The sequence below is a fragment of the Cyberlindnera jadinii genome, assembly GCF_001661405.1.
Source record: "Cyberlindnera jadinii NRRL Y-1542 unplaced genomic scaffold CYBJAscaffold_4, whole genome shotgun sequence".
NCBI lineage: Eukaryota > Fungi > Ascomycota > Saccharomycetes > Phaffomycetales > Wickerhamomycetaceae > Williopsis > Williopsis jadinii.
The window spans coordinates 746,758-771,562 of NW_017963655.1; the positions used below are offsets into that span (position 1 = coordinate 746,758).

The 24,805-nt window shown below is 46.3% G+C and overlaps 11 protein-coding genes across 11 annotated transcripts; 4 read left to right on the top strand and 7 right to left on the bottom strand.

Annotated features, from left to right (window-relative positions):
- Positions 1-182: 182 nt before the first annotated feature.
- On the top strand, positions 183-2,077 carry UTP8 (Utp8p; the record flags this gene model as incomplete). Its single annotated transcript, XM_020217106.1, has 1 exon — positions 183-2,077. One exon carries the CDS (start codon positions 183-185, stop codon positions 1,887-1,889), a length of 1,707 nt encoding a protein of 568 aa, XP_020071489.1. The 3' UTR covers positions 1,890-2,077.
- Positions 2,078-3,480: 1,403 nt separating this feature from the next.
- Positions 3,481-5,749, bottom strand: MPH1 (3'-5' DNA helicase; the record flags this gene model as incomplete). The annotated part of the gene is made up of 1 exon (XM_020213325.1): positions 3,481-5,749. A coding segment is annotated over exon 1 (2,259 nt), but the record flags the coding sequence as incomplete, so codon positions are not given.
- A 218-nt stretch (positions 5,750-5,967) lies between these two features.
- On the bottom strand, positions 5,968-10,116 carry SEC3 (GTP-Rho binding exocyst subunit SEC3; the record flags this gene model as incomplete). The annotated part of the gene is made up of 1 exon (XM_020216334.1): positions 5,968-10,116. One exon carries the CDS (start codon positions 10,114-10,116, stop codon positions 5,968-5,970), a length of 4,149 nt encoding a protein of 1,382 aa, XP_020071491.1.
- A 702-nt stretch (positions 10,117-10,818) lies between these two features.
- CYBJADRAFT_167114 (HAD family hydrolase) lies at positions 10,819-12,358 on the top strand. The gene is made up of 2 exons (XM_020214777.1): positions 10,819-11,178; positions 11,229-12,358. Exons 1-2 carry the CDS (start codon positions 11,175-11,177, stop codon positions 11,963-11,965), a joined length of 741 nt encoding a protein of 246 aa, XP_020071492.1. The 5' UTR covers positions 10,819-11,174; the 3' UTR covers positions 11,966-12,358.
- CYBJADRAFT_184099 (O-methyltransferase) lies at positions 11,831-12,853 on the bottom strand (the record flags this gene model as incomplete). Its single annotated transcript, XM_020217107.1, has 2 exons — positions 11,831-12,775; positions 12,842-12,853. 2 exons carry the CDS (start codon positions 12,851-12,853, stop codon positions 12,089-12,091), a joined length of 699 nt encoding a protein of 232 aa, XP_020071493.1. The 3' UTR covers positions 11,831-12,088.
- A 583-nt stretch (positions 12,854-13,436) lies between these two features.
- On the bottom strand, positions 13,437-15,056 carry ICL2 (methylisocitrate lyase ICL2; the record flags this gene model as incomplete). Its single annotated transcript, XM_020212591.1, has 1 exon — positions 13,437-15,056. The coding sequence occupies one exon, from the start codon at positions 15,054-15,056 to the stop codon at positions 13,437-13,439; it is 1,620 nt and encodes a 539-aa protein (XP_020071494.1).
- Positions 15,057-15,511: 455 nt separating this feature from the next.
- Positions 15,512-16,300, bottom strand: ARV1 (sterol homeostasis protein ARV1; the record flags this gene model as incomplete). Its single annotated transcript, XM_020212605.1, has 1 exon — positions 15,512-16,300. The coding sequence occupies one exon, from the start codon at positions 16,298-16,300 to the stop codon at positions 15,512-15,514; it is 789 nt and encodes a 262-aa protein (XP_020071495.1).
- Positions 16,301-16,691: 391 nt separating this feature from the next.
- CYBJADRAFT_167118 (FG-nucleoporin NUP42) lies at positions 16,692-18,373 on the top strand. Its single transcript, XM_020214778.1, has 2 exons — positions 16,692-17,804; positions 17,844-18,373. The coding sequence occupies exons 1-2, from the start codon at positions 16,733-16,735 to the stop codon at positions 18,260-18,262; spliced, it is 1,491 nt and encodes a 496-aa protein (XP_020071496.1). The 5' UTR covers positions 16,692-16,732; the 3' UTR covers positions 18,263-18,373.
- On the bottom strand, positions 18,031-20,148 carry TOP3 (DNA topoisomerase 3; the record flags this gene model as incomplete). Its single annotated transcript, XM_020214779.1, has 1 exon — positions 18,031-20,148. A coding segment is annotated over one exon (1,873 nt), but the record flags the coding sequence as incomplete, so codon positions are not given.
- Positions 20,149-20,564: 416 nt separating this feature from the next.
- Positions 20,565-23,336, top strand: EST1 (Est1p; the record flags this gene model as incomplete). Its single annotated transcript, XM_020217108.1, has 1 exon — positions 20,565-23,336. Exon 1 carries the CDS (start codon positions 20,655-20,657, stop codon positions 23,334-23,336), a length of 2,682 nt encoding a protein of 893 aa, XP_020071498.1. The 5' UTR covers positions 20,565-20,654.
- Positions 23,337-23,400: 64 nt separating this feature from the next.
- Positions 23,401-24,759, bottom strand: CYBJADRAFT_167121 (Zn(II)2Cys6 transcription factor domain-containing protein). Its single transcript, XM_020214780.1, has one exon. The coding sequence runs from the start codon at positions 24,709-24,711 to the stop codon at positions 23,503-23,505; it is 1,209 nt and encodes a 402-aa protein (XP_020071499.1). The 5' UTR covers positions 24,712-24,759; the 3' UTR covers positions 23,401-23,502.
- Between the last annotated feature and the right edge of the window lie 46 nt (positions 24,760-24,805).

A 24,805-nucleotide genomic window follows, 5' to 3' on the forward strand; every position in this document is an offset into this window, starting at 1 on the left:
CCTTAACCTTCCTAATCGGAATACATTTCTGTTTTGGGAAGCTCATCGTCGGAATTCGCTCTCACACGTTCGAGAACGGAAAATTTTTTGTATTGAACCTCATCGCCTAAAGAACTTGTTTAATACTCGTTGAATTCGCTGCTTAATTTACCATTAGTTGAGACATAGAACACATTACAAGGATGTCTCTGTCGCAGTTATACGCTCTTGCGAAGTTTCCTCGAGTTTCAAACGTTTCCTCCCGTGCAAAAGTTGCTACGCAAACAGATGACGACAACTTATACATTGCCATATCAGGTGCTTCATTATCACACTACGTGCTGAAGCCGAGTCCAAAGCTGGTGTGGTCCCACTCTTTCCCTCCAAGCTTTGAGATAAACTCGCTGGTGAAGTTTCAGGGTCGCTATATCGTGGGTGTCTGGAATAAGAATACAAGAACACATATCATCCAGGTGATCTCTGCTTTGGAGAATGGCTCAGAGGTGGAGAGAGAATGGACTGTCGATTCTAAGGTTATCAACTTATCTCACGTTGCAGATGAACTAGTCGTGTCTACGGAATCATCCACTGTGTGCTATTCTGGTGCTGATTTCAAGAAGAAATGGGCTGTGGATTCGTTGTATAAGATTGTGTTCCAAACCATTGTTGAGTCAGATGTCATCTTACAAGTTGAACATAACGATGATCCTTCACAGGAGATTTTACACTTGAGATTGATCTCATCAGCAGAAGGCCTTGAATTGTCTTCGAAGATCACTGAATTGTCAACGCATTTGGCCAATTTGACATTTGCACACGCGAATGGTTATCTTATCCAATTTGCTAATGGTGGATTCACAACATATTCACTGCCACATTTCCAAACTGTTTCTCAACTGTCATTATCGCAATTGAACATTGAACTGCCTTCATCCTCATTCACGCTGAAGTTCGAATCGCCATCAAAGGATAGGATCCTTCTAACTGTTGGGCACGATATTTACTTGATCAACATGAAATTCGGTATAGTGATATCTCATATCCATTTCAAGAAGTCTGACTTAGAACTGCTCTTTGTCCAATCGCAAAGGAACCAACGCCAAAAGCAGCTCTTTGGTGTTGTGCTGAAGGAGAGTGAACTTTCAGGTGTTACATTCACCTTGGATTCGAACACTTTGAAGGACTCACTGGGTAAGAAAGCATCAGCTCAACCATCATCCGTCTACAGATCTGTTCCTTCAATCCTCGACATTAAACAAGAGGACATTGACGTCGAAGCTCTGCTCAACTCGAAGGACCTTGATTCCAGCCTCTTAACATTCATGGAGGCGAGAAACGACTATTACACAGAAGACGATAAAGTCATTGAGTCTAAAGTGATGAACGTGATCGTCAAACACGTCCTGGACTCACCACAGCTTCCAGAAAGATCAATGACTTATCTATTGACACATCCTTTGTTCCCAACTGTAAAGGACCTCTTGGCTAGATTAAGATCTAAACCTCGTCTGTTGAGACAAGCCATCGTCACAGGAAATGTCTCCGTTAATGAACTCATCAATGAACTGAACACAACTGAAAACGAAGAGATCTTCAAAGACATCATCACAAGACTCTTGGAGTTCCCAAAGGAAAAACTGGACTTTAAAGACTTGGACAGTTTCAAAATCGTTGAGCGTATTATCCAGTTGAACTTTGGCTATGAACTCATCTCATTGTTGATTGATGCATCTGGTTTGTTCACTTGGAATGAAGAGCTGATTGATAAACTGCAGTCAGTCTTGACGAGAAAGATCGACGCTTTGAACTCAGCATCAAACCTATATGCTGTTGTTGGTGAAATACAGGCAAATAACTTGAAGACAGTCACAAGAGTTCCAGTTTACTCCATTGAAAGATTATCCATATAACAAGGTTGGGTTCATGTCTCTATATATCTCTAAACTCGTCATCATCATCACTTTTTAAAGAGATCCCGACATCGTTTGTTCTTTGTGTATCAAGTGTAAGTACAATAGGGTCTTGCTTTAGCTTAGCAACACTGTTTAAATGTTCATCGACCATCCTTTGAAGTCTCTTGTTACATCTTGTAGAACATAATGATATGAACGATGCAAACCTCTTTGAATCGTTTCCATGGCCAACATTGACACAGATGTTTCTCTTTGCAGAGATGGAAGGATCAACGTTCAAGTTAACTTCCTCCGCTTCGAAAACTTCTGAAAAGAATAGTGTTCTCTCTTCTTCATTCATGAATCCTTCTGTCGGTTCAAATTCATTAGAAACTATACGGTCAGAGTCATGACGGTAGACAAATTTGGTAGCTGTTTTCTGATCACGACCAGGCTGCGTCGGATCGTCAAGGTCAATGATTTGAGATGCGTTCACTTTGCTGATATCGACTTTCAGACGGCGAGCTCCTAAAGTCTTTTTTGCAGGAATATTCTTCAGAAGGTTTGAGATATCAAGCATCCCTTTCGAAGGCGCCTTCAATGATTTTGATGTTGTCTTCTTGGCCTTCTTATTGATATGGACATCATCAGACGCTGTTCTCCTAGATGGTTTAAAGCTATTGGAAAGCGTTGATCCATCGTCATGGAACGAAGGATCTTCAATGTATTGCTGCTCCATCACTTTCTCAGCAGCTTCATACGGTTCAAAGTCAGAGAGCTCTTCTTCATATGAACCAAAATTCAAAAGCTTGGACACAGAACTTTCATTCTTTGACAATGATTTCAGAAGCTCTTCATCGTCAGATTGTATATTCCCTATCGATGTTGAGGCATCTTTGTGCATTTTCAACTGTTCAATTGTATCAGTGAATATATTTTCATCGTCGCTCTCTTCTGAATCCTTAATCACCGAACCACCATTGCTGGTCTTTTCGTTTCTCTCACTCGTGTCTGATCCCCAATCGTCATCAGCAAAGTCTTCTTCAAACGCCTTAGAAAAATTGAGACCAACCCTATTCGTTGTTGATTTTAGTGGGGAAGATACGATGATTTCATCCTCAATGTCTTTATGAGAATCAGATCCGTTTGTCTCCTCTGGAGAAGCTAAAATTACTTCTTCGTTGTGGTCGATCTCCACGTCTTTCCGTGTATTTAATGTCACATGTGATGAGACGATTTCTTCGTGGTCAAGGACCATACTCAGTTGGATATCTTTATTTTCAACTCTTGGGTCATCTTGGCTGTCATTCAGATCAATAACAAGACTTGGCTGCTTCGTATCAGGTTTGTTTATTGGTGTGTAACCCGGTTCTTTTGATTCTTTTGGTTCTGTTGATTTACTGAGAGGGATTTCCACACTCGTGAACCTCTGTGGAGTTGAATATTTGGAGTTCGCAGACACCTTTCCAACTGAAGTGTTGGCCGATGTTTTAGCTGTGGATATTGGGCTGTCTTTATTCTTCAACATCCCTATTAAAAAGTCACCGTCATCAGTATCACTGGACTCTCCGTCTTCTTCTTCAACCTCTTTGGAATTATCTCCACCAACCTTACGAACCAATGTAGATGATTTGACAAACCCTACTTCTGGCAAATCAGGCATGAAAAATCTCTTTTTGCGAGCTGAAGTTGGTGGTTCCGTGTCCTTCAGCTTTGAGCATCTTTTACCCAGAGTGGTACCTTTCCTACTCTTTGGGGTCTTTCCGAGCATTGCCTGTGTTGCATGCTTAATAACCTCGTCTGAATCTTCTCCTCTTGCGATGATCAAATTGCTTTCAGGAATGTCAATAAGCGTCTTCTCGCATCGAGGTTTGATGTCCTTCGGTATTATACGATCAGATTCGTTTAGCTCCAAGTCGTTTTGCTCGATCCGCTTCTGAACAAGAGCATAGTCATGCATTGCCTGGTTGAACTTCGATTCCTCATTCGAAGCAAATAAGAGTACAACTTTACCATCGTTTTTTCTACCTGTTCGTCCCATTCTTTGAATGTTCTTAATAGGACTACTGGTGGTGTCGTAACAAATGATCATATCAACCTCACCAATGTCCAAACCTTCTTCACCAATAGAAGTGGCTACTATTACTTGGAATTCACCTTTTTTGAACTTCTTGATTAACTCCTTTTGCATTTTCTGGTTCATACCTTGCAATTGTGCCTCTTCAGATGTACCTGTACGGCTTGTAGCTCTTCTTTCGGCATCTTGCTTCTTCTGGTTCTGTCGTTGTTCAGCAATTGCTAATTCCTTTTCAATTCTCTCTTCTCTTGCCTTCTTACCACGTCCTTTCTTGCTATTTTTCATCTTATACTCCTCTTCATCGAATTTTTCCTTTCCCTTAGCTTGTCCAATGAAAATATGAGCTTTACATTTATCACCAAGGGTATTATCAATGGTCTGGACAATCTCCAAGGCAGATTCCCTCAACTCTGTAAAGACAATCACCCTTGAATCTTTCTTATGGGTGCAAAAATCTTCAAGTTCGGTAATCAAATGTTCAAGTTTTGGATGGCTGATATAGTTATTGCCCTCTAATAATTCCTCGCATCTCTTCTCTATATGTTTTAGCATTGGATGGAAGAAGAATGATGCAGATAGCTTGTTTGAAGATTTCCCCAGCTTGTATTTGGTTCTAAACTCTGTGCACTTATCTGTGAAGTATGAATAGAACGATCTCACGCCGTATATCCTCAACCTACGCAGCATCTGTCCAACGTATCCAATGACCTGCAAAATGAAGAAGAATTTCCATTTAACACCTTCGTTTAACGAAGGATTTGTCACTACTGCCTTGGACTTCTGCATCACTACAAATGCGTTGATCCTTGACGGATCAGTCACATCGTAGATGTTTGCCTCATTTGCCTGCTTCAGTATTGGCTCAATAGCAGTCCCCAACATTTCAATGATATCCTCCATATCAGCATTTGAATCGACATTGATCCTCACCTGTTCCTTGTCCTTCATGTACTTGGCAATGTCGGCGCTCTCCTCAGTTCTGATTTCAATATGGGAGATGTGCAAGTTGTTCACAACTTCCTGGACACCTTCAATATCAGATGCTGGCGTCGCAGTCAAAGCTAGCACCCTGAATGAGGTGTTGAACCTGTCAATGAACTTCACAACACCGGTGTATGCGTAATTCTCTCTGGCCCTGTGTGCTTCATCGATGACGAGGCATACAATCTCCTTGGGGTTCAGAGTACCAGCCTTAAGATCATTCTCAACAACTTGAGGTGTTGTGAAGAAGACGCGCTTACTCTCCCAGATCTGAGGTCTGTTCTTCCGTGACTTGTCCAACAACACTGCGGTATCGTCACTGGGTATATCAGTCACGCCGAGACACGCTTGGATCTGCTGAGCCACAAGGGGCCTCGTTGGCGCCATGAATATGATCTTGCCCTTCGTGAACCATCTGTAGTAGTTAAGCATCACGGTCGAGGCAATGAAGGTCTTACCCATACCTGTTGGAATGGCACATAGCAGGTTTGTGTAGAGAGCCTTTGCTATGATGTCGTACTGGTAGTCTCTCACGTCGAAGTTACTCGGATAGATGTACGAGCCGAGGTTTGGCCTGTTGAGTTCGTGATGGGTCCGCTGGAACGTCACCTCCCTGTGTATCTCTTCGTACACCGGTACTTCACCTTCTAATACCTCGCCGGTCAGAGTCCTTTGAACTGCCCGTGGCCGCCGTATCACGGTCTCTTTAACCCGGCGGTTAACCTCCGCACGCTCTACCGCCTGGTCAAGAAGCTCGTCATCGAGAGAGTCGGCAAAGACGTCAGAGTCAGAGTCATCAAATCCGCTCATCGCTTACTGTATCAACGAACCGCCCTGTTGTTATGTCATCGATGTGGATTGTGGCAAGTCTAAACACTCCCAAAGCGCGTGCTTGTGTTCTCTGGTTCGCGCCACAAAACGTAAACAAACACGAAACATCACGTAAAAGAGCTTACGAAAAGTACGCGTCCCATCTCATGGCATTTGTAAAACTTCTATGTATATTCTTCTAATAATGCTATATATTGAGTGAAGCATTCAGTGTTTAGCAGCACTAAAGGCCGCAATGACATCTTTCTTTGTGAATCTCAGTTCGAGGTCTCTGTAGAACCGGTTGATTATATCGGTAAGTTTCATGGTGACGGAGACAAACTCACCTTGTAAGGAGGACCACATATTATCAACCAAGGCTGTCTGGATCTCTGATCTCTCGCTATCGTAGAGCTGTTGCTCAACGTCCTTTCTCATGTTGTTAACGATCATTGTTATATCCTTCGTTGTGAAGTTGGAGAGAAGCTTGTTGATTTCATCCTTGTTGTACACTACTCTCTTGGATGGGTCGATGACCTTATTCGTGTACTCTTTGGAGATTGCATCAACTTCGTAAACAAAGGAGGAAACCTTACCAAAGTACTGGGAGACCATTTCTGAGACATACTGTTCGCTGGCGTCCTTGAACATATCGTTCACAACGTCCAAGGACTCCTGTAGTCCATTGACCTTCATTGGTCCCAACGACTCAATAATCCAGTTACAATTCTGTAAATCATTTGTCAACAAGGTTCTGAACTTCTTCAATTCACCGCCATCTCTGATCTTTAAGATCTTCTCGCCTCTGGTGGCTGAGTTCATGTTTCTCACAATTGTGGCGCAGAACATCTTATAAGACTGCTCGATGACCTTCTTGGTGTCCAATTCACCATATGAAACTGTTTGATAACGCGATGTGGAGATAATTCTTTCACACTCTTGCTCATTGTCTATGACAAGCTGACAAAAGTTTTTGACGGCAGCAGATACACCTTCCCTTCTCACTTTGGCAGTCATATACTTATCAATGCTCTTACATTCATAAGTAACAAAGTTTTCCCAATCCGATTGTACTTTGTTTCTCAACCTGTTGAAGATACCAACCATGTATTCCTGGTTCGTGGATGAAAATCTCTTGTCGAAAAGTTCCAAGTATAGCAGGAAAGGTGGTGAGTTTCTCATGTCCGATCTGAGACAATGTTTGAAGTTCCTCAACAAAGCCTGAACTCCAGGTTGAAGCAGTGTGTTAAGCACATTGTAAATGTCCCTCACATTTTCTCTATTCGAATCGATCTCACTAACAGATGAGGTAAGAAGTGATGGACGTTCGCTAATAGGATAGGCCTTCATATATGCAGCCAAGTCATGATTTTCATTGGACATGTGGAAAAACTTCACCGTAAAGTCCTGCAATAACAGAAGATGTTTCTCCAAAGCCTGCACTGTATTAATAAGCTTTTCGACCTCACCATTTCTGTCACTGCTGTAACGAGGTATTGACGCTGCTGATGAAGAATCCAGCATGGCAAACTTCTCTCTAAGTTTTTCGTGTGTTGGCGTTGGTGTGCTTGATTGCAATGTTGATGATCTCTTTCTAGATGAAAACAATGACGATGTACCATCTGAAGAGTCGTCAATAAGAGAGTACTTGTGTTTGTTATATGCACTTTCCACTAAGCTTTCCGATAACTGGGACAGAACCCTTTGGTAAAAAGTGTTTGCATAGCCTTCCCATGAACCAATGATACCAAAGTATGTTGGCTCTGAGTTATTTCGGACAAAGAGTGTCAATCCACTGTACACCAACATCTCTGATAAAGCATCCTTAAAAGTGACATCATGGGTGCTATCATACTTACCCATTTCAGTAACAATATATCTGAATCTAGAATCCAGTTCAGATGTAACTCTTCTCATAAACTGTTCCGTGGCATACTCATACTTGGATCTTCTCTCTGTAAGTGCATGCATCTCACCTAAATTATCCTCATTATTATCACCACCTCTAATGGCATTCAAGGCTGACTCTAAATCAGATAGGGTACCTTCTAAGCTGTACAAGTCCCTGTCAAGGTCCCCAGATGCCAAAACCTTGAGCGAGCTGTCGTCAACAGAAACAATATTGAACAACTTTCTCAACTCATGTTGAAGATGTTTCTTGTTCACTGTTTCCACTTGTAAACCGTTACTTTCAAGCTCAATGTCTTTAATGTCGTTGACAAAGCCTGAAAGCTCCACAGAATAAAAGTTGAACAAAGGAGAAATCTTTTTACACTGCGAAGCAATGTTAGAAGCAGTTTGGATCAATCCACCGGATTTGCTCTTCACTTCGAGCAATGCTTTAGTCATCTCGTATTCTGTCAACGCCAGTTCCTTAACCAACTTTGCTGTCAATGTTTCAGAGTCGTCATTAGAATCCCAGTAGATCTCATCAAATACATCAGCCAATGCATTGTTCAAGTTTTCTGGTTGTGCCTCCATAAGACTGTTCATTGTAGCAGAACGTTGTCTACTTTCTTTCGTTTCAGTTGACACATTCAATTGATCAGCAGGTTTGACGTTTGCCTCACCTCTTAGCGATACTTCTTCTGCACCAGGGAACGGTTCTTCCGGTATATTATTTAGAACTTCATGACTATGATACGTCTGGTCAAATGAGTGATCATCTGAATTGTCATAAGACAGGTCTTCCTGTTCAGGAGGTGTAATAACTATAGGGGTCTCCTGTTGAGCATTTCTGATCTTGAGCGGGGATACAGAATCTTGCATTGGTTCTTGTTCATACTGTTGTAGCTGATCTTGCTCTTGGTTATCATCATCACCTGCATAGAGGTCCGCAATATCACCGCTATCAGAGTCATCTGCATCAGTCTCTGCTTCTTCTGCTTCATTTCTAGCCTCTTCTTGTTCAAACTCCTCTCTTGTCTTTGCATGTGCCACCATGTTTATGCTCTGAATACACTGTGACACATCAGAAGTGTTACTCTGGCTCTTCTCAATAGGCTTCAACAAATCATCATCCACTTCCTCATGCTGAAGTTGTCCCTTTCCACCGTCTTGAATCACCGAATCAATATCGTTTATCTTCATAGATTCAACTTTGGCAGCAAGGTCCTCATCTACTAAGGATCTCTGTTCCTGTGAATTACCATCACTATTGACATCTGCGACATTTGGTAAGAGTCCTGGTTGTTTTGCCTCTTTCAACTGTGATACTGGAGTTTGTTGCAAAGTTGAGCTGGATGCTGACGAAGGTGCAGCTGCTGGGATCACCGGAACAACAGGAACCACAACTGGAGGAGCTTGTAGTCCAGTTTTCGTCGTTGCTCTTGACCCTGGAACATCTGGTATTACCAAAGGGACAGGGACATTTCTGGTCTCCTTATCCTGTTGACGTTGTCTCTCCGGTGATCTCTGTGGGGATGTCTGTGGTACTGGTGTACTACCTTGTTCCTGTAGTTTCTTTGGTGACGACTGAACTTGTTTGGGGGTTTGTTGCAACTTCACCGGTGATTCAGAGTTTAGAGTAGGCAAATCCTTATTCAAGAACAGCTTATAAGATGCATCATCCAATCCAAACAGTTTCAAGTCCCAATTAATCAATTTCGGAACAAACCCATTCTTGAACTTCCGGTAAACCCTAACGAGACTCGTTATGAACACCTGTCTCTCCCTAGACGACTGGGTCTCCCAGTAATAAGACTTCCCCAACACAGCGGTGAATCCAACATCGTTGTGCAATTCTCTCTCCAGGGAGTATAAATCGTTCAAGGACCACGTTCTGCCGATTTGAAACGAGCCATTGGAGTTCTCACGGCCCTTGTGCAAGTAAACAGTACCGTCTTTCTTCACAGCCAACGCCAACACCCTCTGCTTCTTCGAAGACTGTGGTGAGGAAGCCGGCGGTCTCGAAGACGGGTAGCCTGAGTCCTCAACGACTCTCACGTGAGTGATGTAGCTGTCCGCCAGGACCCCATCGGAGTCATAACTCGAGAAGCAGTATTTGATCAGCCCTTGCTTATCTGACTCGTACTGCTGTGCGAGGTTCATCGCGCCGGTCGAGCCCGCTGAAGATCTGTTACTCTTCAAAGCACCACCACCATTGGCACCACCACCATTGGCACCACCACCATTGGCACCGCTCTTCACGGGCGCCTGGTGCGGTAGCGGCATCTGTGCAACCATGGGCTTCATGATGTAGCCCTCAGGCCCTGGCTCCGGCAACGACAGCCCGAGCTGGCCCAACGCCGCCGCTCTCTGTGGTGATTGAGCTCCTCCTTGCTGAACACTTGGTGATTGGCCAGACTGTCTCTTGCGCTCTTCCCGCGAGTTCTCGCGCGAGTGCGAGAACTTCTTGAAAGGAGACGTGATTGCCATTGTGATCTGCCTCTTGTTTGCGTGCTCACTGGTCTCTGTCTCTCGCTGTGTGTGTGTTTGAGTGTGCTTTGATCACGGCGGCCCCCTTTGCTCTATGTGTGTGTTCGTGATGTTTTGATGGAACCCCCCACCCGCTCTCCCCTCCGCTGCGGCGGGAAAAGGTGGCCTGTGCTGTGTCTGTCTGCTTACATAAGCATTAGAGTCTTAGTCAGTGCTTATGTAAGCATATGGATTATGTAATATTCCGGTCAAATCTGCCCTGTCCTGCCCTCCCCCTCGGAAATTACCCGATCTGGAAGCGGTAAACGTTATCAGTGGCTCAAACCCTAAACCGGTGCATTCCCTACACACCACGGCCTGTCCACCTGCCAACAGCACCACCAATTGGCACGTTGTAGTCGTAGAGCTCCAGCCATCACACACCACATCACACACCACACACTTCCTCTCACTCCAGACAACAAATCACACTCCACACACCACACACAATCCATCCCTGGGCCAACAACCACAGCCCGCAACGTCCCTGTTCTGCAGCATCTGCCCCCCCCCCTCGCCATGTGGCTCCCCCTGTGGCCCTCCCAAATCGGCACGGTCCTCACCAGGTTACCATCACCGGCTTCCGATGGGCTCCCAGCACAAGGGAAAGGCTTCCAGCAGAAGGGATCAGTTCACATGACGGGGGCACCAGCTCGCTGCCTCCTGCAACGTAATTACGTCCTGCCGTCTCTTCTCCTGATGACACATCCTCTGTGCTGCGCAGAGGGCGGAAAGCAACGAATCCTGAACGGAGAGGCGTTTTCTCTGCTGGTGCGCTGAGATTGCGAAGATACGTCGTCAGTTGACTTTAGAGGGACCATCTACTGATAAAGTGCGCTGCTGCGTATATAAAGGCGGACGTGGAAGCGAGAGTAGATCCTGCAGACGTTGATACCGGTGGCATTGTTATCATCCTCAGACTTGATACTGCTTTCACACAGGATCTGGAAGCACTAACACAGCACTAACACAGCACTAACACAGCACTAACACAGCACTAACGCTAACACACACACACAATGAGTATGTCATCCTCCACCATACACTCACAAGCATACTAACACCCCCGTCAGCCGTCAAGAAACCAATCACCCTCCATCTACACGCCGCACTCTTCGACGTGGACGGCACCATCGTGGACTCGTCACAGCCAATCCTGGACTTCTGGGTCAACTTCGGCAAGGACAAGGACTACTTCGACGGCCAGTACGTCTTTGACCACACACACGGGTGGAGAACGTTCGATGCCATCGCCAAGTACGCGCCAGACTTTGCTGACGAGGAGCTCGTGAAGAAGCTGGAAGGACAGGTTCCAGACCTCTATGGAGCCGGAGCCAAGGAGATCCCAGGCGCCATCGACCTGGTGAACAGCATCCTCAACCTGCCTACTGAGTCGCAGAGACTCGCCGTCGCAACCTCCGGTACCTACGACATGGCCTCCAAGTGGTTCAATATCTTGGGGCTGACGAGACCAGAGGCCTTCATCACCGCAGAGAGCGTCACACACGGGAAGCCAGACCCAGAGCCTTACCTGCTAGGTAGAAAGTCGCTTGGATACGCAGACTCTGGCAAGACCGTGGTGGTGTTTGAGGACGCGCCTGCTGGTGTGAAGGCAGGCCATGGAGCAGGATGCTTCGTGATTGGCATTGCAAGCACATACGACGCGGACACGGTGAAGGGCTTTGGTGCTGATATCGTGGTGCCAGACCTCACGGGCGTCAAGGTTGTGGACTACGACAAGCACAACGATACGTTCAAGCTGGTGATTGACAACTACGTCTACGCCAGCGAGCAGTTTGTTCAAAGCTGAACCTTTTCTTTCTCTTTCTCTTGATCTCTTTCTCTCTTTCTCTGTTCTTAATGGCCTGGAACGGGGCCTTAATACCGTTATGATAAAGTATATACCGAATACATGCGGCTCTGTTGTTCAACACTAGCACAGCACGTTGGTGCACTTGCTGATCACCATCTGCTCAGGGTATCCCTCTCCGTCCATCTTCCTCGTGGTGTTGCTATAGGTGATGCCCCATTTCCCGGTGAACCGGTACTCGATGGTCTTCTCACGCTCGTTATACTTCTTTCTCCAGATTGGCGGGGCATCCACGTATTTGATGTAATCTCCATGGCAGTCGTCCGCAATGACCGTGGTTCCTGGGTTGATGAGCCCAAGCGACTCCAGCGCCCTCAGGTCCAGCAGATAGTTGCCCTCGTTGTGGTTCAGCAGTATGAAGTTGACACGCTCAACGATATGGGACTTCTGCCACGCCTCAACCAGCTCATCCGGAGAGCCCTCGTGTATGATAACACGGTCCTGTAACCCGGCCAGCTCAACCACCGCCTTAGCAGCTTCACAGTACTCCCTCTTGGTGTCAAATGAATGAACCTTTGCACGTGACTGCATCTCATGGAGCTCAACTGCAATCACAATGGCAGTGTACCCGATATACGAGCCCAGCTCGACAACAACCTGGGGTTTGATCTTGTGCAACTCCTCCTTGATCAAGGAGCGTTTGCGTACATCGTTTCCTTTGAACACCTCGATCTCTTTGATAACCTTTTCCGCGTCTCCTTGTAGCTCGTCTCTCTTTGAGAGCAAATGCTCCAATATCTCTTCTGGCGACTTGGAAGCCGGCGCTTGTTAGTATCTCTGTGCTCGTGAAGAAGGTCGAAACAACCGTGGCCATACTCTTGTTGTCATAGTACCTGCTGCTCGCTGTCTCTTCTCCTCTCTGTCTCTTCTCCTCGTGATGGCGCCGGAACCTGATATTCCTTGCCCTTTTATAGTGGAAACTTTAGCGTTGTAGGTTGTGCCCCGGGTGGTCTGACCAGAAGTTGCTACGCAATAGACGGAACGAGTTTGACACATTGAGCCCCCTTCCCGAACAAAATGCCTACGTCGTGCTTCAGTTCAAGCCGTCTATGCCATCCACAGCACCCCCAGGCCCGGGTGTTGCGCCTAAGGAAGATCTCGTTGCTGTGTGGGGGTGGCAGAAGCAAGGGTTTATGACTATCAGGCACACAGGGACATGGATCACACTGTGATGAGACTACACAGGGACGTGGATCACGCTGTGATGAGACTACACAGGGAGGACATGGATCACACTGGGACATGGATCACACTGGGACATGGATCACACTGTGATGAGACTACACGGCGTAGCTATGCAATGAATATTGAAAGAGAATCCTGCTTCGTCTTTCCTTTCCGTTGGAACTCGGTCGAATAAATAGTGTGTATGTATATGTCTTTAGTTGGCCTCCTACCGGTGCCTGGAACATCAGAACGAATGCTCTGTGGAATCGCCACCAGTAGCACTGCCCATGGAGCTTCCGTTGACTGTTCTAACGATGGAGTCCACCATCTCAGCACCGGACCACTTCTGGTGGGTCAAAACGTCACAGCCAAGAGCCTTTTCTCTGCTCTGGACAATGTCCACGTAAGCCTTCATACCTTTCTCGCTGAACCCCTGTGCCAGCTCGAATGAGCTCAAGGCATTGGAGTGCAATCCAGCCAATGACACCAACTGCAAGACGAACCCACTCTTGCCGAGCTCGTTGATGAACTCCGCCAGGTCGTGGTCGTTGAAGCCATGGGCACTCCAGTTGAACGATGGCGACAGGTTGTACACGAGCTTCTTATCTGGGTAAACGTCATGGATGCGCTTAGCAAAGGACTGCGCGTACTCCAGGTTTGGAGTCTTTGTCTCCAACCACAGCAGGTCGGCATACGGAGCGTAGTTCAGCACCCTCTTGACGGCAGTGTCGATTGACGCGTCCACCAAGTGGTAGCCTTCCTGAGTACGTGGCGCATCCCAGTTGAAGTAGATTGGCTCGCCGCCAGAAACCTCGGCAAACAACTCACGGCACTCCGCGTTCGACTTGCCTTGAGCCTGTTCCAAGTAGTAGTCAAACAGCTCAGGCTTACCCAGCTCCTTCAACTTCAACTCAACAGCCTGGTTGAAAGTGTACAGCGGGTTGGCTGCGAGCCACTCGCTCTCAACTTTCTCCAACTGTGGGCCCGTGAGCCCCTGGCCCTGGGCCTCGATCAAAACCTCCGTCAACGGCTTCACAGGCGTGATCACACCCTGGATGAACTCATGGTCTCTCGGATCAACAGACGAGTTCAGCAAGTTGCCCGTCTCCGCGTCGCTTCTGGCAATGACCAAGTTCTCGGACCCCATGATATCCCATTGTAGTCTTGTGGCGATCAGACGGCGGATCTGCTCCCCTGTTGAAACCAGCACCTTGCCGGCCAGATGGCCACACTTCTTACCGCCGTGAAGTTGGTCCTCGATGTGGATCGCACTGGCTCCCTTCTCTGCAAACAGCTTGGCCAGCTTCATCACTGAGCCAACACCGCCATGGCCAGTGTCCGCATCTGCAATGATTGGTCTCATGTAGTCGACACGCTCGGTGTTTGCAGGGTCCTTGGACTGCAGCCAGGTGTAGTAGCTCTTCTTGTCGTGCAACTGCTGGGCCTTGAACAGCCTCTCCACCTGGTTTGGCACGGTGTCGTATGGATAGTCACCGAAATCAGGCCCAACCTCGTTGGTCGTGGTCAGGATCGACGAGCATGCCCATCCACTCACGTACACAACCTCCTGGAAGTGGGCGTTCTGCGACATCTGGACAGGATCTGTTGATCCCAGCACACGCACCGCCTGGCCATTCTTGAAACGCTCCTCAAACACAGCAAACAGTCGCTTGGCCTGCACTGATGATGGGTACTCCGTCAACGGCAGAGACCCACGGTACTGCGCAACATCCTCCGGCGAGTACGTTCTTTTGATGCCTTTGAAACGTGGCGATTTGAACCACTCCGCGATCGAGCTCACAACCTGCTTGTGGTTCTGCAAGGCCTCCTTCGCAGTTGGGTAGGGGAATCTCGACAATGACATCGTGGGCTTATCTTCAACACTCAACACAGCACGCATGGCAGCATCAAAAGTCGAAAAAACAGCATGCCAGAAATCATTTATACACACCACGCCCCCCTAAAACCTTCTCATCTGACCATTCCAGTACCAAATGACCCACCAGCGACCCAACGGAAGGCGCAGATGGCCCCATGGGTCAGCGTTCTATGGCCGAGAGGGCCCTTTCCCCCCTGCCCCACCAGCGTGGGTACGTTACCACGGTTTCCTATGACCGTGCGAAGTATTCCTCTTCGGGGAATTTTCGCGGGAGGCGTGATCGCGCCCGGTAGCCGTGGTCGGAACATTGCCCGATCGGGCAATGCCGATCTCGATCATGTTGTGTGCTATGGAGCGCAGTGCTTGGTTGGCCTGTCAGCTGTGCTCATCAGCTCTGCTCGTCAGCTGTGCTCATCAGCTCTGCTCGTCAGCTGTGCTCATCAGCTCTGGAGGGCTCTCCATTGCCTTGAGACGATGGTCACGAAGGTGGTGTAGTCCCCGTGTGAGAGCAGCAAGGCGATGAGCGCTGTTCTGGTGAGCAGCTTGCACACGGTTAGGATTGCGAACATGACGATGGGCTTCCAGAGGGGGAACTGGGTGATGAGCCGCAATGCCTCAACAAGGGCAACGTTTGTGCACAGCTTCATGGTGATGGACATTGTTGTCGGGTCCAGCTGGCTCGAGTCGTACGGCCAGATGAGCATCAGGAGCGGGAACAGTCTCACGCCACTGAATATCACCAAGGTCATGGATATGGCCGTCCCGGGCGTGGTGGAGTCTCTGGGGGTCCACTTGAACAGCGTGCACGTCAGCCATTGTAATAGCCAGTGCGTGAGAAGATCATCGCTGAAGCACTGTACTCCAAAGTACAAGTACTGTGTGACTGCGTCCTTCGCCAACACCTCGTTGTAAATGGAGAAGTCCTTGATACCGCCGAGGCCCTTCCTCTCCTCGTAAGCCCATGTTATATAGATCTCAAACAACACGCTCACAAGACGGATTTTGCGAGCGGTGGACATCCCCTTGTCCAAGCCTATCGAGTTGAACACGAGGTGTCTAAACACCTGGCCTTTCAACAACAGCACATCGATGAACAACAGCACATTGTCGAACTCAACGTACTTGTCACACACTTGATGACACGATGCACAGTCCGTGAGCTTGATGTGTCCATTGGGATACGTCGTGTAGAGACTGCTCACGGGCTCACCACACTCGATACAGATCATGGGATGCTTCTAGACGTGGCACAAGATGTAGTTCTCGGTCACCCTGGCCCTCGCTATCTCTGCTTATCCAAACGATTTCTTCAACTCCGCCGAGTTGATGTTGATGTTGATCTGCCAACTGTGACATGTGCACTATTTGGTGTCCGGGTGTTCTATTACGTAATCGTAGTGTTCTATTACGTAATCGTGGTGTCCGGGTGTGTTGGACGTGCCCGATGACCTCGCGAGCCACCACTAACAACAACAGCCATCCCAACACACATCGAAGGCATATTGAAGCTGCTGTAATCGTTGTTGTCCCACTGGAAATGGCTAAACCACAGTGTAGATTCTTTCAACAGGGTAAGTAGCTCCTTCTCCCTCGTGTGCTTCTCATACTAACGACAGACAGGGAATTGTAGAAAGGGTGATAACTGTCCCTTTCGCCATGATATGAATAATGGCTCCTCGAGGTCTGGCAACTCACTGAAAGATGAAGTTAGCCGGTTCTGCGATCCAAAGTCGTTGGATATGAAGGAGAAAGAACTGCGTGACACCTTGGACATCTACAGAGAATTGGACATGGTTGTGACGTCTTCGATGGGGTTGCCGTTCCCAGCATCGGTCAATCTCATAGCCGGCAGGGACTATTCATTTGAAGAGTCGAGGTGGGATTTTATACAGTCTCAGACCTCCAACACGCTGTCCCAGTACGAAACGGCGATGATCTCGAGGAAGTCAGATATGGATTGGTGTGTGAAAGAACTTTTGCGAGACACAAGAAAGGCTGCAAGATATACACAGACTGTCACTGAGAAGCAGTTCAACGGTGAACAAGTGACTGTTCGACCATTCTTGAGCAAGGAACTGGACCTCACTGGTCAGTCGAACAATGCTTTGGCACTGGGGTCTGGCTCTAATCCGTTTGGCTCTCAGAAACAGACAACATCAGCGTTTGGATCATCAGGATTCGGTTCCAAAGGTAATAGCAATGGATCTTCCTCGTTTGGCCAATCGTCATTTGGACAATCAGTGTTTGGCCAGGCTTCGAGTACAAGTGCATTTGGCCAGGCTCCGAGTACAGGTGCCTTTGGTTCTTCAGGATTTGGAGCTGCTAAGGGATCAAGTGCCTTTGGTTCTTCAGGATTTGGAGCTGCTGGAGGATCAAGTGCCTTTGGATCCTCAGGATTTGGACAACCTTCGAATAATGCCAATAGCTCGACTTCACCTTTTGGTAAGCTGGGTGGTGGATCTGCAACGACGACGTCTGCTTTTGGATCTTCAGGATTCGGACAGAGTACAAGTTCAAATACAACTTCACCATTCGCACAGATGACTGGTAATAGTAACTCTACAAGTTTTGGTCAAAGTGGGTTTGGTTCTTCGACTGATTCAAAGTCACCGTTTGGTCAGTTATCCACTGGAGACTCAAAGAGCTCGCCGTTTGGTCAATTATCCACTGCAGCCTCAAAGAGCTCGCCGTTTGGTCAGTTATCCACTGGAGACTCAAAGAGCTCGCCGTTTGGTCAGTTATCCACTGGAGACTCAAAGAGCTCGCCGTTTGGTCAACCTGCTACCTCCACTACTTCCGCCTTTGGTCAGCCTACTTCATCTGCTTTCGGTCAGTCTGCTTCGACGTCTGCCTTTGGCCAACCTGCTTCAACATCTGTCTTTGGCCAACCTACTGCATCTGCCTTTGGTCAAAGTACGACGAATAACTCACCATTTGGCCAGCAGAATACTAATAATGTCTCAACGTTTGGCCAATCCACATCGTCTGCATTTGGTTCAGGCTCGTTTGGATTCTCAAATGGTTCAAATTCACACAATACGGCATTCACTCCAGGCCTAAAACAGAGTGAAAAGGAACCTGAAAGGGTAAAAGAAGATGATTTGAGCGAGGAGATTATCAAGCTGTTTAAAGAAGAAGCCTTCATACTGGGAAAGGTTCCCGAAATTGAACCACCATTGGTGCTATGCTAAACTGGTGTAAAACCTAGGCTCCTGCCTGTGCAGCTTCTGCGTCTCTTCTCAATCCGACATAAGTGTTTAATATAACGTTTTGACTTTGCACAGACGTGGCGAAGGAATCTCTGTATAGTTGCACCATCTCGCCAGTGACTTGTTCTTTGGTCTTTACACCTTCACAAATCTTTTTCAGCTCTTCCTCCATATTCTTCCTCAAGAACGGTTTAGTCAATGAGTTGTTCAAATTTATCTTCTCAAATCCCTCAACTAACCCCATTCCAAGCACCGTTGGAATTAAGAACTTCTTACCTTGTCTGGGTGTCGATTTAGTGATGTATTCACGGCTCAAAATCTTTTCAATGTGATCTGCAATTGTTGCATCGGTTCCTATACCATTGGCATCCATCAATGCAATAAGTTCAGTCTCCGTCATTAGACTTGGTGGCTGTGTCTGTCCCGCTTTAATCTCAGCACTGTGTAATTTGATCTCCTCATTGAGCTCAAATCTGGGGAGCTGTGTACTCGAAGTCCATTTTTGATATTTGTAGACCAACAAGAAGTTCTCTTCTAGCACTGTTAACCCACTAGCATTAAACTTTTCCTCTCCCCATGTCAGCTCCACTGAATTGGTCATACCTTTAGCATCTTCAGAACAAGTGGCTAAGAAATGACGGACTATGAACTCATAAACCTGCTTATGCTTCATGGTCAAATCTGGGCATTTTGTGAATAGCACTGGATGAATCGGTGGATGTGCCTCATCATCGTGCTTTCCAGCCCTCGGTTGACTGAACTTGTCACCATCTAGAAGACCCCTTGCGTATTCGCCCCATGATTCACTCGACGTCTGTTTCGATATGAGATCCTTTAGATCCATCTTTTTGGGGTATTTATCAGTCTCAGTTCTAGGGTATGAAATGAACCCTAACTGGTAGAGCTTCTCGGCACAATCCAAAGACTCTTTTGCACTCATCTTAAAGTACATCGAGCATGCCTTCTGCAACTGTACCGTTGTTAACGGTAACGGTTTCCATTTCGAAGTTGGTGAAGACTTGACGCTTGTAACAGTGGCGATATTGGACTTCATACACCGTTCATAGATAAGCACGGTGGCCAGTCTATCAAACAGCCTCGTTCGTTTCCATGCAAACTTTGTTGGCTTATCATCTCTTTTAACAGATATGTCAATGTGCCAAAAGGGTTCAGGCTTGAACCCCTTCACCCTTTTATAACGATCAACGACAAATCCCAATGTTGGGAACTGGCACGATCCATATGAGATCACATCCTTGTTGTCGTTCCTATACCTTTCGAATACGCCTGTTAGGAACCGGGTAAAGGCCGCACCTGTTCTCAAGTCCAGCTCCATTCGAGTCCTTACAGCGTCAATAGCCTTCGCATCGAGCCTGGTTGGCCTTCTCGCAGCTTGCAAGATATGGGATCGCTCCAAATGAGAAAACTGTGCTCTCCATGTGTTTTGCAAGGTCAGCGTCGCATTGCCCTTCCTCGCAGCCTGGAGGATTTCAAACCCGATGTACTCGCCCTCTCTATCACAATCAGTCCAGATCATCAACTGGTCGCATTGTTTACTCAACTGAGTGATGTTCTGAGCAACCTTTTTCTGGTCTGCAGAAGCCTTGTCCACTATGGGGGCCTCAAACAACCTTCCTGGGTTCACCTTGCCCCAGGAGAACTCATCAGAGAAGTCAACGCCGCACACATGGCCAGCAACAGCTGTCATAACAACATCACACACACCGTGGTTCGGGAATTCGAATTGGAATTCGTAGTTCTTGACGTACTTGTACGCCGAATCTCTCGTTCTGACGCGACCGCCTCCAAGGATCTGCGATACTGCCTTGGAGATCGAGTTCTTCTCGGCAACACACAGCACTTTCATGGCTTTTGCTGCTGTGAAGAGGTTGGTGAGGCATAAAGCGATGAGGTTGAAGTGTGCTTGTCTGTTTACTTTTCAGAAACACCCGGACACCACCTTCAACACATCTGGACACCCATAAACCCAGACACCTGGACACCTGGACATCACCTGTACGCGAAGAGAAGGCAAAGCGAGGCAAAAATCTCAAACCGAGAGGTTTATGTCCGCAAAGTTTTTCACTTCTGGTTTGGTGTTAAAGGCTGTTTTGTTTTCATCTCTGAAAGCACTCTCTTTTGTTCAATACAAGCACTTCACTTCAAACTGCCACTAGCCTTCTCTCACGTTGTGGGAAATGATTCTGTGCTGAAAGCGAAAACAAACCAAAAGGAGGCAACCAAAGAGACCTGATTCTCACCTTTGTATTATAAAGCAAACACACCATTGATAGAGACGGAACGACAGAGAGAGAGAGACATAGAGAGGGAGCAATTCGGTATACGCTGAGTGTGACAACGAGAAGAGCAAACAATGGTATCCCCTGAGATGGCTAGCATCGAAAAGTACAGGCAACAGCTCAATGTGCTGCTCGGTGAAGTTACGCCGGATGAGTCTCTCATCTGTGGGATCCTCAACTTTGTACGTGGACGGTTGATGCCACTTGTCATTAAAGATATCAACAATAGCGTGAAGAGCTTCGGCAACAATGAGATCACAACGGAACAGCAAGCCCAGGTTGATGTTGAATTGACTGCGGAATCGTTAGTTGAAAAAATGTGGGTGGAATTCTTCCATCCAGTACTGAGGTATTACCAAGCTCAACATCATCAGCTGAAAAATCAGGAATCCAAACATAGGAAGAAAACAGTGGAGCTCAGGAAAGTCAACGATAAGTTTTTGAAAGTGGCAAAGCTCTCAAGAGATTTCTTCTTCGATTTGATAAAGCAAGTCCTAGAACAGCACATGTTGGAATTCCAGGTGCCTCAAGCCGTTTACAAGTTCTTGCGACTCAAGACTGACCCCAATGCCATTGAGATTAGGAAATCTGACCAGCAATCCATCATCAAGATGCTATACGTTGTTCAATTCTCAATGCTCCAGATTGGTGCAACATCACGTTACAGATCATCGTTGTCCCAATATCTTAGCGAAAAGAATAAGGAAGACTATTCCAAGGCATTGGAGATGTGCCGATACGCAGAGTTGCTCATTCCAGCTATAGGTGAGGCACGTAATCAACTGGGATTGATTTACCAATCTCGTGACGACACTTTCAACATGGTTTATGAGTTTTTGAGATCGTCACTTGCAAGAATCCCTTCAAAATTCGGTGCCCTGAATTATAGGAAGATGATGGTTTATAACTCTGTGCTCGTGGAGAAATTGAACAAGACTATCATGGAGAATAACTGCACCGATAAGAATAGGAAAAGGTACATCTCTGTATATCTCCTTGCAATTTTGGGGTTCCATACACAACCTTCTTGGAAAGATGAAGATGGAATCGTCTTAGTCAATGGAATGGAAATTGACATTTTGGAAAAGAATGTGCTCAGCTATGTGGCACAGTACGCCTCTGAAAAGAGAGATCCATCTTTCTTCCTGGAACAGATTCTCATCATGCTCATCGGGTCCGTCTTCACAACATCGCCTAAAGAATCAATGACCTCTTTAACTTCGTTGTTGCGATTCACATTCAAGTACATTGTGACCTTGGAAACCGTCTTTATAGAACAGTGGTCGATCAACAGATCCAAATCGTATTCACTCTTACCGGTGTTTCGTATTGTCGTCTCATGGTTGAAGGCTCAGAAAGTTGCACTGGCATACTCACAAAAGGCTGTTGAGTTCATTCAAGCCTCTTGTAAATTATGCAATCTGGTACTGAAAGAATTTCCTGATGAATCATTTGACAAACGTCCAAAAAGGACACAGTACTTTGATGAGGATGTGGAAGTCAAAGAGTTTACACCATTGGGCCGTATGCTGTGGGATTTCGATGACGATGAAGAAATCTTTGATGATCCTTCCAAATTAATCGGTAGATTTGCTAAGCATGACCATGAAGAAGAAGCCAATTTGAGATTGATCTCTGTTGTGTCTCTTTTCAAGACTTTGTTAACCGCAAGAGAAGGTATTGATTATGATGAAACGGCAAACGAGTTAACAATTGATTTGTCAAAGATTGTTCGTAAGAAGGAGCCTAAACAACGCAGTGTTGCATTGACTCCTAAATCAACCAATAAGAAGAACAAGAAGACGAAAAAGTCTAAGGAGCATGAGAAGGATAATGTGGCGAAGGATAAAGAAAAGACGAACAAGAAGAACAAAAAGACAAGAAAGGACAAAGATAAGAAGTCCAACAATCCAGGTCAAAGAAAATCCAAACAAGGCACTGTTGAAGATAGTTCATCGGATGAAGAGGATTCCACTGAACTTGTCTATCATAGAAAGGATGATACCGTATCAGACAAGTTCAAACCATTGGAGAATGTAAGACAAACCGAACAGTTTGCCAAGCCAACGCAAATCATTGAAACTCACAATGACAATCAGAACCAGAGACAGATGGAGCACATGGTTGATTCTATCGTTGATAGTGTCAACATTGATTCTCCAGATGGCGATAATGATGACAATGATGACAGCAATGATGACGACTATGACACGAATGAAGATGAAACTGATGAACAATCTAAATCACAAGTTATTCAGCCATCACCTGCCATTCAAAATTCACAGCATTTACCTGTCTCACAGGCAACTCCACAACACTCACAAGCTTCATTGTTTCAACAGTACTCGCAATACTCACAGTACCCACAGTATTCTCAATACCGTGAACAACCACAACTGTCACATCCACATCAACCACAACTACAGCAGCAGCAACAGCAAGTCTCACATAACTTGTATGGAAGCATGTGGTCTGCAAGTAATGCGCCAATGCCATATAACTACCCATACATAGCATCTCAACAGTTTCAGCAAGCTCAACAGCATCAACAGCAGTATCAACAACAGGCACAGTACTCATTATACAACCAGATACCACAACAATCCACGATACAAGTTCCATCATCGTATCCATATAACCAACAAATCGCACAGCAACATAATCCACAGCAACAGCAACAAGAGGTGTACGGTTATCCATACTATGGGAATGTGAATATGACTCAAAATACCCATAGCTCTTTCCAGCAGCAGTGAAACATCTCAATGAGTATATATCATACTTGTTAAAATATCTGTTTCTATGACAAGAGGTTTGCCTTTTTTTATCACTGACAAAAGAAAACTGTAGCTCTCTATGTATAGCAATGTATTATATAAGCTCTGATTGTATACGTGGTGATAGTGCAGTTCTGAGGGTATATCACAGTTTTACTTTCTTGATGCCTATCTTCTTCTTTAAAGCTGTCTTCTTCTTTATGGCATCAAGTTTCTCCCTCTGGCTCTTTTGATTATCCATGAAAACTGGCTTTTCAACGCTATATCCATCACAAGTGAGCCCCAATTTGACGCATTGTGCACAACTTGGTTTCTCCTCTGAGCATTTCTTCTTGCGGATACGACAAGTCCAGCATCCATTCTTTGAGCGTGCAAGTATGGTAGTTTTGAACTGTCGATGGCGCGCCTGTGTTTTGATCGCTGAAGGGTTCCTTTGATAGAAATTATGTGGTAGCTGTTGTTTATCTGCTCTGTAATTCTTTGCCGGTGCATTTGAACATTCTGGTGAGAAAGCTGTAGTTTCTTTACAATTACGAGAATAATCCACCATTTTGCCCTTGCGTAACCTTCTCGAACTATGCGGACTTGGTGGTAATATTGGGGTCAGAGTCTTAAACGGGTTAGGTGGTGTTGGAGACGAGCTCATCAATGGCAAGTCCACCAGACCTGCTTGCCTTCTAATGGTAGCTTGATGGTCACGCTGAGTGCCTCTTTCAAGTCCAAAGACGTTCAGTGAGCTCAGAGGCGGTAGAGAGTGGTGTTCAAAAGAGTTCAAATCAGAATTGACCGCATCGGCCCGGTCGTTCGGAGGGTCAGATGGTTGGAATGGCGAGTTATTTACCATCTCTTCCAAGAAGAAATCTATTCTGGGTTCGGGGAATTCCATATGGAACTCACTTGAGTCCTCAATCATAGGTGGTGTTGAACGCAAGAAGATTCTCCTCTCCTCATCCTTGGTTAAAACATCACCCCTACCACCGCTCGTGGCACCCTCGTCATAGCAATGCTTATAGATCTCCATGTCGAACGGTGTCATTGTCGTATCCATGGACGTGTGAGCCTTGGAAGAGTCAAACATACCATCAAAATCAGTATGCGTATAGTTATTTGACCCGGACGACCACTCGGTAGCAGCGGCAGCGTCTATCAAGTCGTTGATAGACAAGTGCTTCCTCTCCTGCACTTGTTGATGGAGTTGCTCCTCTTCATTGTCAGCGGACCCTCCGCTGGTTAAAACCATGGCGGTTAACCTCAGCGGCATCACAGTGGAAGCTGCCAATGCGTTGCAGGTGGAGTTTGCACGCTCTGGTGACAGCGTTGGCGTGTTTGAAGGAGCATTGTCAACGGTTTCCATCTTTATCCTTCAACTGCTAAGATCAACAGTGGTACTGTTACCTTGGCGGCAAAGGGAGAGATCTGATTGGTTACAACAAGTAAACAATGGGAAA

Bases quoted from the DNA above. Each gene is read 5' to 3' on its own strand.
- CYBJADRAFT_167118 (XM_020214778.1), top strand. From the start codon at position 16,733: ATGAATAATGGCTCCTCGAGGTCTGGCAACTCACTGAAAGATGAAGTT. The intron at 17,805-17,843 runs GTCAGTTATCCA...GCTCGCCGTTTG, and splicing joins CTCAAAGAGCTCGCCGTTTG to GTCAACCTGCTACCTCCACT.
- CYBJADRAFT_167121 (XM_020214780.1), bottom strand. From the start codon at position 24,711: ATGGAAACCGTTGACAATGCTCCTTCAAACACGCCAACGCTGTCACCA.